Source organism: Sus scrofa, chromosome 6 (genome assembly GCF_054392235.1).
Source record: "Sus scrofa isolate SSC_HxYL_T2T_F1_AM1 chromosome 6, Sscrofa_HxYL_maternal_Yorkshire_Landrace_v2.0, whole genome shotgun sequence".
NCBI lineage: Eukaryota > Metazoa > Chordata > Mammalia > Artiodactyla > Suidae > Sus > Sus scrofa.
Genome location: NC_139388.1, coordinates 166,391,034 through 166,403,593, shown reverse-complemented (window position 1 = coordinate 166,403,593; position 12,560 = coordinate 166,391,034). Strand labels below are relative to the sequence as shown.

Sequence of the window (12,560 nt, the reverse complement as noted above, 5' to 3'; positions counted from 1 at the left end):
CATTAAGCTCATGATTAGAGTAATTAGAAACAAACATGTACTTTTTGTTAAATACATTTGTCTGAAAATTAAGGTATGTATTTATCACCTCTTCCTCTAAGGAAGAAAATTTGCTATTTAAGTTCAATTTGCTATTTAAGTTCTATCATATGCTTCCTCTTCTATCATCCTGGATATACATCCAGGCTATGAGATGTATACCCAGGAAATAATGCCAAGAAGCAGAGCGAAGTGGTCTTCTCAGTATGGACTTCTAGCCAGATAGACTTGGATTATAATTCCAGTTCTAGTACGTATTGGTAATATAGACTTAGCTATACCACTTTTTCTTTCTGACTGCCAATTTTATCATATGTAAAACTGAGATAATTATACCCCCTTGCAGGAATTTTGTGAGAATTAAACAAGATATATGCAAAGTGCCTGAAAGGAAGGAAGTAACTCTGAAAATGGCAAAGACTGTCATACTGAAATAACTTTGTCTTTAAAGGCCATTACTATAACACCTGGTCATTTATCTCTCTCCATTTTAGGGTAGTCTATTATTACTTACTTAATGGGAATCAGGAAATTTGAGTTACAGTTCTGGCTCTTCTTCTTGCTACTTATGTGACTCTGGATAAGTCACTTAACCTCTAACATTCAATATAAAAATAAAAATCCACACTTCTCTTACTGTGTGCTATAATATTATGCATGTCTTCTCTAATTATAGGAGATAAAAGCTGGAAAGAATCTGGGCTTTGGAATCATAGAAAACCATTTCCAGCCATATAAGCCTGAACTAATCATTTAATCTCTCTTTAACCTTCCTATGTAAATTGGTTTTTTTTCTTCATATTCACTGTGAGGTAAAATGAGAGGAGGTAAACAAAGTAAACTAAAAAAGAAAGTAAAAGTGTAAGATAAACTGATGACCAAATAACACAGAGGCCAGCATTTGCTTTAGACCTGCTATGGCCCAGATATTACTAGATCAGCCCTTTCCACCAGAGTATCCCTACTTTGAAGATTTCAGATTCTTAAATATAATCTCATTACCAACAAATACATATTTTTTCTTTTTTCTCTTTCTTTTTTTTTTTTTTCATTTTTGGCTGTCCCATGGCATATGGAGCTCCCAAGCCAGAGATCAGGGCCAAGCTGCAGTCAGCACCTAAGCCACAGCTGCAGCAACACCAGATGTTTAACCCACTGTGCCAGGCCAGGGATCAAACCCATGTCCTAGCACTCCAAAGACACTGTCGATCCTGTTGCACCACAGCAGGAACTCCCATACACAGTATTTCTTAACCTGGGCTTCTGGGGATGGATATTGTCTCCTGAAATTATTTTTAAATTTTTGTGTGTCAATACATAGCATGTATTTCCATGAGAAAGAATTATCTTTTAATCACATGTCAAAGGAATCTATGACCCCAGAAATATTTAAGAACCAATCTGGGTTGGGGGTGGAGGGTAGGAAGGAACACAGTCTTTAGTTCTGTTAATAAATGAACAATAATAGCAATGTTCTACACAAGCTTTATTTCCTTACTGTACAACGTTTCTGTACACATGTTGCTCTCCCTGCCTTCCAATCTTCCTCTCCTCTCCTAGTCCCTCTGCCAACCACCATCACTGTACTAACTCCTTCTTACCTTCCAAGACTCAACTGATGTGTACCTCCTCCAAGAAGCTTTACTGAACTACTTGTGCCACCATCCCCAGGCTGTCAAGGAATCATCCTCTGGCTTCAGAATTCTGTGTACAACTCTATTATTGCCCAGATAGTAATTTTCTAATTCTATTCCTCCTCCACTAGGATGAGAACTCTTTGAAGGCATGAACTTTGTCTAATACATCTCTGAATTTCCAGAGTTTTGCACAATGCATGACTGGTACATTATAGGTATTTAATATTTTTTTTCTTTTCTTTTTACTGCCATAATGCACAGCATATGGAAGTTCCCGGGCTAGAGGCTGAATTGGAGCTGCAGCTTCAGGCCTATGCCACAGCCAAGCCACATCTGCAACCTATACCACAGCTTGCATTAATGCCAAATCCTTAACACACTGAGTGAGGCCAGGGATAAAATCCACATCCTTACAGATATTAGGTCAAGTTCTTAACCCCTTGGGCCACAACAGGAACTCCAATATTAAATATATATTTTTGAATGAATAATGTTTTCAATGAATAACAGAGTCCACAACATAGTGATCTGTTCCACAAAGACTGTCACAGAGATTAACATATTAAAATTAATGACTTCTAAGACTATTGAAAAAACACAAGCAAACTATAATTGTTGGCAGGTTATTTTTCCACTTCTTTATGCCAAATCTCAGGTATTTTTTCCATAACATTGTTGAAAGTTTTTCCAATCCTATATAAAAGTTTTTAGTTTTATGTAAAGTTCTAGAAGTCTATATATTTGCTTCATTTGTTTTCCTTCAGTTGATATGCAAGTACAGGCACCAAGAATTGCCATGGGCTCAGTCATTCTTAGCCCTGCTGTCTGGGAAGAGCATGCAGAGGGGATGATAGAAGTCCTTAAGGACTTTATGACATGCTGAGGATGGTGAAGAAGGTAATTTGTAAATTTGTACCACTTATGAATTGAATAAGGATGAAGTCGGCATTGGACCTGTACTAAGCAGGCTGCACTGCCCAATTTCCAAGTCCCAGGACTTTGACCCAATTTGGTTCTACTAAACAGTTTTGGCACAGTCATTTTAATTAACATCAACCTTTCTTACGTTGACACTTAAGGAGAGCAGCCAAAATGCCAAGTAAAAGAACCCTAAACTAACCTCCTCTCAGGACCACACCAAAAATCACAACAATCTGCAGAACAACCATCACTGAAAAATACTGAAACACACTACAAAAGATCCTCTACAGCTAAAGACATAAAGACAGAACCGCAAGGAGATGGTAACAGGGGCAGATTCACAATATAATCAAATCCCATACCCCCAGGTTGGTGACCCACAAACTAGAGAATAATTACATTACAAAGGTTCTCCCACAGGAGCAAGAGTTCTGAGATATACATCAGGCTGCCCAGCCTGAGGATCCAGCACCAGGAAGAGGAGCCCCCAGAATATTCTGCTTTGAAGTTAAGCAGGAATTGATTGCATGAGCTCCAGAGGATTAGAAGAAATAGAGGCTTCACACTTAAATTATGCACACAAAATCTCATGCACAATAGGACCAAGGGCAAAAGCATTAAATTGATAGGCACCTGGGCCAGACCTACCTGCTTGTAGAGTGCTGTGACCCAACCTGGAGACACAGACACTGGTGGGGGATATATCAGAGAGCATTCACATCTGTGAGCCCTCTTAGAGGCTAACATTTTGGCACCAAGCTGGCCCCACCCAACAGCCTGTAAGCTCCAGTGATAGGATGCTTTAGACCAAATAACCAAACAACAAACTGGGTGGTGACACAGCCCACCTAAAGACTTCCTGAACCCACAGCTGCCTCTAGACATGCCCCAAAATATGGCTCTGCCTACTACAGGACTAAGACCCAGCTCCACCCACCAGGGGGAAGGCACCAGAAACAAACAAACAAACAAAAAACTACAGTGCCACAGCCTACAGTCCTAATCAACAAATACAAGGCAGACACTACCCTGGGACCAGCTGGACTCTGGCTCTTGGAAGACAAGAGGGGAGTACACTGCTGGGACACACAGGACGTTTCCTACAGAAAGCCACTTCTCCAAGGTTGAGAGACGTAACCAACCTACCACATACATAAAAATACAATGGCAATTTAGACAAAATGAGGCAATAGAGGAATATGTTTCAGATGATTAAACAAGATAAAACCCCAGAAGATGAACTAAGTGAAGTGGGGACAGGCAATCTTCCCAAGAAAGAGTTCAGAGAAATGATCAAAAAGATAAGCAAAGAACTCAGGAGGAGAATGGATGCAAAGTGAGAAGTTACAAGAAGTTTGCAACATAGATTTAGAAAACATAAAGAACAACCAAACAGAGTTGAAATACACAATAACTGAAATGAAAAATAGACAAGAAGGAATTGATAGTAGAAACCAAATGGCAGGAGAACAGATCAGTGATCCAGGAGACAGATTACTGGAAATCATTGCTGCAGAATAGAAAAAAGAAAAAAGAATGAAAAGAAATAAGGACTGTTTAAGAGATTTCTGGGACAACATCAAGGGTGTTAATATTACCATTACAGGGGTCCCAGAAGGAGAAGAATGAGAAAGCGCCAGAGAAAATATATGAAGACATAATAGCTGAAAATTTCCCTAACTTGGGAAAGGGAATGGTCACCCAAATCCATGAAGTGCAGAGAGTGGGTTACAGTATTAACCACAGCAGAATACACCACAACACATTTTAATAAAAATAACAAACATTAAAGATAAAGAAAGAATATTCAAAACAGCAAGGGGAAAGAAAAAATTACATACAAGGGAATTCTCATAAAGCTAACAGCTGATTTTTAGCAGAAACTCTGCAGGTTCGAAGGGCGTATCATGATAAATTTAAAGTCATGACAGGGAAAAACCTACAACCCAGAACACACATCAAGACTATCACAGATATCATAGAGAAATCAAAAACTTTACAAAAGTTATAAGAATTCAGCACCACCAAACCAGCTTTAAAACAAATGTTAAAGGAACTTCTCTAGGTGAAAAAGAAAAGGCCATAATTAGAAACAAAATTATGAAATGAAAAAGCTCACTGTTAAAGGCAAATATATAGTAAAGGTAGGAAATCACACCCAAAACTAGTATGGAGGTAAAAAGACAAAAGTAGCAAAATCATTTATATCCACAATAAGCAATAAAGTGACACACAAAACAACTAGATATAAAAAATAAAATTAAAATCAGTAATTGTGAGGGAGGAGAATACAAATGTAAGGTATCTAAAATGCATTTGAAATTAAGATATCAGCAACTTCAACAAGCAAGTATAAATATAGACTCCTACACAAAAACTACAATGGTAACCACAAAACAAATATATATAATAGATTTACATGCAGAAGAGAAAAAGGAATCCAAACATAACACTATAGACAGTCTCCAAATCACAAGAGAAGGGAACAAAAGAAGAAAGGGGGAAAAAGACCTACAAAATCAAATTCAAGGAGTTCCGGATTAAGGATCCAGTGTTGTCACTGCAGCAGCTAGGGTCACTGCTATGGTATGGGTTTGATCCCTGGCCCAGGAATCCCCACATGCCATGGGTGTAGCCCCGCCCCCCCAAAAAAACCAACAATAACAAATCCAAAACAACTTTTTAAATGCCAATAAGAACATACATATCAATAATAACATATATACATTTCAGTAATTATCTTAAATGTAAATGAACTAAATGCTTCAACCAAAAGACAAAGACTGGTTAAGTGAATAAAAAACAAGACCCATATATTTGTTGCCTATAAGAGACTCACTTCAGATCTAGAGACTGAAAGTGAGTGTATGGAAAAAGACATTCCATATTTTCCAAATTGAAATCAAAGGAAGCTGGAGTTACAGTATTTATATCAGACAAAAGAGACTTTAAAATAAAGACTCTAACAAAAGACAAAGAAGGATACTACATAGTGATCAAAGGATCAATCTACAAAGAAGATGTAACAATTGTAAATATATATGCACCCAACACAGAAGCATCTCCATATATAAGGCAAATGTTAACAAACATAAGGAGAAATCGACAGTTACACACTTGACATTTTGAAAGCCTATTTAGAGAGTCAAATATTCACAATCAATAGTTCTCAAAAAGACATGACAAATTAAAACTTCCTCCTGTACAGTTTGAAAAAAAAGAAATTCTTTTATGAATCCCATTAAATGGGAAATATTATAAGTAAAATTATCATATTCCCATATGGTGAACACCATTAATGAATTATCCCATCTCATTCTTGTGATAATTTTTTATAATCAGAAAAATCAAATTCAAATAAGAATGAAATTTTTCTTAAATCAGTGCTAAAATTAACACCTACTCCATTGCTAAAATTTAACAATTAATAAAAATATTCTGAAACTCACATAAGATTGTGCTGTTCTTAAATAACTCAAAGTTGTGACTTTAAGAATATGTATGCAAAATATTGGCATTCTTCTGACCTTAATGCATATAGCTCTCTAGTATCTCTCACTGAAGATGATAGTTAGCCAAGATACTGAAACTGAGGCTAAATGTAACATTCATAGATCTCAGAAATACAGACATTATCAGAGCTCCTTAGACGAAACAAGCACATAAGCATCATGGAAACAAAAGGTGTTTTCTACCACAATACTTTTGGAGTATTTTCATAAAGCTAAGCTACTACTTTTATAAAAGATAAAAAGGTGGAAAAAATGAATTTTTTAAAATATTTCTAAAATTTTATAAGTATATAAGATAAAATTATATAAGACCATAATCCCTTTTCCACAATTCCAAAATCCCTAAATCTATAAAAACAAGAATTTTTTTCATAACTTTGGTGTCAAAACTAATCTGTAAGCAAAACTTAACCTAAATTGATGTGAAGCTATTTATAACTTTTATTCAATTAGCATGAATATGATATTAATGTGTTTGATTACAGGGTACTCTCCCACACACCACTGGATATTATGTAATAGTAATAAACACTTGTGCTGTATTGCCTTTCCATAATCAAAAAAAAATCTGAATTCCGAAATATATTTGTATTCAAGGCTTCCCAATAAGGGACTGTGGACCTCAATTTCCTCTTCTTTTAAAGATGATTTTACCAGTAAGCCCTTAAGAAAAGGCATGCGTGCGCACGCAAACACACACACACACACACACACACACACACACACACCAATTAAGCTACAATTTCTTTGTGGGTGTAAAATATTGTGCACTTTCCATACCTTATTTCTAATGTCACCTAAAAAGTAGGTGTCACTAGCCCCAGTTTAAAATAAGGAAACTTTTTTTTTTTTTTTTTTTTTTTTTTGGTCTTTTTGCCATTTCTTGGGCCACTCCAGTGGCATATGGAGGTTCCCAGGCTAGGGGTCTAATTGGAGCTGCAGCTGCCAGCCTATGCCAGAGCCACAGCAACGCAGGATCCGAGCCGCGTCTGTGACCTACACCACAGTTCACGGCAACGCCATTAACCCACTGAGCAAAGGCAGGGCCTGAACGGCAACCTCATGGTTCCTAGTCGATTCGTTAACCACTGTGCCACGACGGGAACTCCGATTTCATCATTTAGATGCAGAAAAAGCATTTGACAAAGTCCAACATCCATTCATGATAAAAAACTCTTACCATAGTGGGTATAGAGGGAACATACCTTAACATAATAAAAGCCATTTATGACAAACTCAAAGGAAACATATTTGCTTGCAGTTTTCTCAATGGAGAAAAGCTTAAAGCCTTCCCACAAAAGTCTGGAACAAGACAAGGATGCCCACTCTCACTACTTTTATTCAGCACAGTATTGCAAGTCGTAGCCACAGCAAGCATACAAACAAAAGAAATAAAAGGCATCCAAATTGGAAGAGAAGAGGTAAAACTGTCACTGTCTGCAGATGACATGACACTATATATATAGAAAACCCTGAGGACTCCACACAAAAACTACTCAAACTGATCAAGGAATTCAGCAAAGTAGCAGGATATAAGGTTTACAGTCAGAAATCAGTCACATTTCTATATACTAAATATGAAATATTAGAAAAGGAATACAAAAATACAATACCTTTTAAAATCACACCCACAAAAATTAAATACCTCGGAATAAACCTGACCAAGGAGGTGAAAGACATATATACTGAGAACTATAAAACATTAATCAAGGAAATTAAAGAGGATTCAAAGAAATGGAAAGACATTCCATGCTCCTGGGTTGGAAAAATTAATATTGTAAAAATGGCCATATTACCCAAATCAATCTACATATTCAATGAAATCCCTATCAAATTACCCATGACTATATCAGGTTAAATATATTACTAAAATTAATTTAACCTGTTTCACATTACTTTTTAATGTGACTATCAGAAAATTAAAAACTACACATAACTCATTTTTTAAAAAATTACCCATGACATTTTTTCATAGAACTAGAACAAACAATCCAAAAATTTATATGGAACCACAAAAGACCCAGGAATGCCAAAGTAATTCTGAGGAACAAAAACCAAGCAGAAGGCATAATTCTCCCAGACTTCAGGCAATATTACAAAGCCACAATCATCAAGACAGTGTGGTACTGGTACCAAAACAGAAAGACCAATGGAACAGAAGAGAGAACTCAGAAATAAACCCAGACACCTATGGTTAATTAATCTTCGACAAAGGACACAAGAACATAAAATGGGAAAAAGAAGTCGTAGTGCTGGGAAAACTGGACAGCTGCATGTATATCAATGAAACTGGAACACACCCTCACAATATGCACAAAAATAAACTCAAAACAGCTTAAACGTAAGACAAGACACAAACTCTTAGAAGAGGACACAGGCAAAACATTCTCAGGTCAGTCTCCCAAAGCAACAGAAATCAAAGCAAAAATAAACCAATGGGACCTAATCAAACTGATAAGCTTTTGCACAGCAAAGGAAACCATAAAAAAAAAAAAGAAACAAACAAACAAACCCTACAGAATGGGAGAAAATAGTTTCAAACGATGCAACTGACAAGGGCATAATCTCTAAAATATACAAACAACTAATTCAACTCAACAGCAAAAAAACCAGCAACCCAATTGAAAAATGGGCAAGAGACCTGAATAGACATTTCTCCAAAAAAGATATACAGATGGCCAACAAGCACATGGCAAATGCTGAACATCACTGATTATTAGATAAACGCAAATCAAAACTATAATGAGATTACCACCTCACACCAGTCAGAATGGCCATCATTTTTAAGTCCACAAATAATGAATGCTGGAGAGGGTATAGAGAAAAAGGAACCCTCCTACACTGTTGGTGGGAATGTAAGCTGGTACAACCAATATGGAGAACAGTATGGAGGTACCTCAGAAAACTAAATATAGAACAACCATATGACCCAGCAATCCCACTCTTGGGCATATATCTGGACAAAACTTTCCTTGAAATAGACACATGCACCTGCATGTTCACTGCAGCACTATTCACAACAGCCAAGCCATGGAAAACAACCTAAATGTCCAATGATAGATGAATGGGCTAAGAAGATGTAGTATATATACCCAATGGAATACTACTCAGCCATAAAAAAGAACAAAATAATGCCATTTGCAGCAACATGGTTGGAACTAGAGACTCTCACACTAAGTGAGGTAAGTCAAAAAGATAAAGACAAATACCATATGATATCACTTCTATCTGGAATCTAATATACGGCACAAATAAACGCTTCCACAGAAAAGAAACTCATGGACTTGGAAAAGAGACTTATGGTTACGGAGTGGGGGTGGGTGGGATGGACTGGGAATCTAGGATTAGTAGATGCAAACTATTGTCTTTGGAATGGATAAGCAATGAGATCCTGCAGTATAGCACTGGGAACTATGTCTGGTCACTTGTGATGGAGCATGATAATGTGAGAAAAAGGATGTATATATGTATGTGTGACTGGGTCACTTTGTTGTACGGTGTACAGTAGAAAGTTGACAGAACACCGTAAACCAACTGTAATGGAAAAAACTAAAATCATTTATAAAATATATTTATTAATAACTTAACTCTACACCAGGTATAGTTCTAGACATAGAATTAATAAACACAAGAAAGGCCTCTGTCTTCACAGAGCCTACGTTCTAGAGAAAGAAGACAGACCATCAGCAAGAAAAACAATAAGTAGGGGTTCCCCTTGTGGTTCAGTGGTTAACGAATCTGACTAGGAACCATGAGGTTGCGGGTTCGATCCCTGGCCTCGCTCAGTGGGTTAAGGATCTGGCGTTGCTGTGAGCTGTAGTGTAGTCACAGATGCAGCTTGGATCCCACATTGCTGTGGCTCTGGTGTAAGCCAGCGGCTATAGCTCTGATTAGACCCCTAGCCTGGGAACCTCCATATGTTGCAGGTATGGCCCTAGAAAAGTCAAAAAGATAAAAAAAAAAAAAGTAGATAAAATAGTATGTCTGAAGGCACTAAGTCTATGAGAAGGAAAGAAAAGAAAAAAGAACAAGGTAAGAGAATGATAAGCAGGGAGTTTTCAGTGCTTAACTTGATTCCTAGCACATAGCTGGCACTCAAATATGTGTTGAGCGGATGTATGAAAAAAGGAATGAGCATGTTCAAGTTGAGGGAGCTTAAACTAGAAAATGAGTAGAGGAACTGTTTGGTGGAAGAAACAAAGAAACCATGAAAGAAAGAGAAACCATGAAGTTGTTGAGAGATAATGGTCTCTTGAACCATTCTTGATGGCCTTGTATAGTTTCCAGTTCCAGTCACTTCATGGTCTTACCGTAACCACCACCTCCCTTCCCCACCTCCAAGGGATGGGTAATGCAAGTGGGTTACTCTCCCAACCAAAATACCTAAGTAGGACACATACAAGATTATGTGTACCACTTCCATCACCCACCACCATACAAATCCCCAAAGCCGCAGCTTTATTATACACACAAGTATCACTTTAATGCTCCAGTTCTTCAGTACCCAGTATTTTTTAGGGACAAATTCCCTCCCACATATACAGGACTGTAAAAATCCTTGTTCTCTTCAATGACCCTTTAAGACACTCAGGTCACTATCTCCCCAAGCCCAGACAGACTCAGAAGGCAGGCCCCCTCAGGAACACCATCCTAGTTCTCCCCGCCCGTCAGTCTCCTTGCAATTTAAAGACCACTTTCCACCCATGGATGTGTGAACATGCATGCATCCCTTTGTGATTCTGAATGACCTTCAAGATCACTGATCCCATATACACCCACACTCAGGCTCCAGCCTCCTTTGGTAGGGTCCTGAAGGACTGGGGCTCTGGGTGTCCCCTCAAGCCTCTTATCTGTTTATGGACCCACGTGAGGATTTGTATACTTTCTCTGTGACCAAGGGTGACCCTCAGGCACTTCACTTTCCCACAGCCCGAATCCTTGTATATCCCCCTTCCATGGCACTGCCTGATACTAAAGTAACACTCCTCCTACTTACACCTGCCTCCTCAGAGTCAGAGCCCCTCTCCCCAAAACCATGCCGCTTAACGGAAACGTCCCCCAGGATGTTGGACACCCCTCCACGACGCAGCCTACCCCTACCATCAGCCCCCATCACAGGTCCCCCTCAGGAGGGGAGTCCTGTTATCTTCTCTGGGGTCTCAGCCGTTTCTGGGCCACTGCTCTCTCAAAAGTGTGCACACTCTCTCATACTCCACCGCTGCCACGCCAGGACTCCGGCGTCCCTGCCCGCCACTCTGAGGGGTACACGCCTCCCTTAACCTCTGACCCCGAGGTCACAGCCCCAGCTCGCAAACACACAGGACGCCTCCTCGGGAGTAGCTCCTCCTCGGGAGTAGCTCCTCCTCTGGAGTAGCGCCCTGCCCCAGTCCGCTGTCCCCTCAGGCCCAGGGCAGCCTAGCCGCCTCAGCGCTGCCCCTGAGGACCGCCCCCACAGACCTGCCTCAGGCGCCGTCTGGCTCCGCTCCGCCATTTTTTTTGTTGTCCCTCCGCCTCTGAGCCCACGCGAAAATCCCCGGCAGTGGGGAGCGGCCGATGGGATCTGCCGGCTGACAGAAGCTCCCTCAGGAAGACGCGGTGCGACGGTTGCCAAGGCAACGGGCGACGGGCGTGCAGAAGGCCCGCGCGTGGCGGGGGGCGGGGGAAGAGCTAGGAGGGAGCGTGCGTGCGAGGCCCCGCCCCCTCGGCGCGAGCCCCTTCGGCGGCCCGGCGCCTGCTGGGCTGTGATACCCTCTCCCCCCACCCCCCCCACGCGGCGTCTCTCCCCTGCAACCCGGCCACGCGTCCGGGCAACTGAGCATGCTCCGCCGCCTCTGGGGCACCGGTACCAGACCTGCTGGAATCGCGCTCTCCTGCCGCGCCCGCGGGTGTCGGTGCTGACCGCAGGGCTGGGTAGGCTGGCTTTCCTGTGGTTGGTGCTCAACTCTGGGGACTTGGGACAGGCTTCTTGATTTTCCAGCGCTTCCACCCACGATGTATCTGGCCCTAGTCGAGTAATTTATATCTTCAAGTGAAATGCCCTGAGAATGGAAAATTCAGTGCCCACCCCACCCCAAACTCGCATCCCGTTGGACCTCACCTTGCCCCTCTACAACCGCACCAGCTCCAAACTCCAGAAAAGGCTCCTCTTTCACAAATTTATTTCTCGGTGTACCTAGGATGCTCCTTCCCATCTCTGACGAATCTCCACTACCTTCTAAAACCAAAGTAGAACATTTTTCTTTACTGAACTGCTGTCCTCTCACAGTCCGCTGTGCATTCCCGCCGTACACTTAGGTGGCTTTATGCCTTATTTTCTTCGCTGTTCCCCTCTTGACAGTGAGCTTCCTTATCCCTGGGGTCGGTGTCTTAATCTTTGTATCCTCCATAATACAGCATTGTGCTTGACACAAAGGAAGTACTAAGTAAATGTCAACGATGATTCCTAGTTTTC

At 40.4% G+C, this 12,560-nt stretch overlaps 1 protein-coding gene across 12 annotated transcripts in view; it reads right to left on the bottom strand.

Moving 5' to 3' along the window:
• Nucleotides 1-11,802, bottom strand: part of LOC100737108 (AGBL carboxypeptidase 4) — a 1,252,169-nt gene extending 1,240,367 nt beyond the window's left edge. For all 12 annotated transcript variants that reach the window (XR_014808341.1, XM_084965126.1, XM_021097823.2 and 9 more), the window contains exon 1: nt 11,567-11,802. Coding sequence is in view for 11 of the 12 variants with exons in the window: in XM_084965126.1 (XP_084821252.1) it covers nt 11,567-11,600 (34 nt within the window). In the remaining variant the exon portion in view is untranslated. The remainder of the gene's footprint in view (nt 1-11,566) is intronic.
• Between the last annotated feature and the right edge of the window lie 758 nt (nt 11,803-12,560).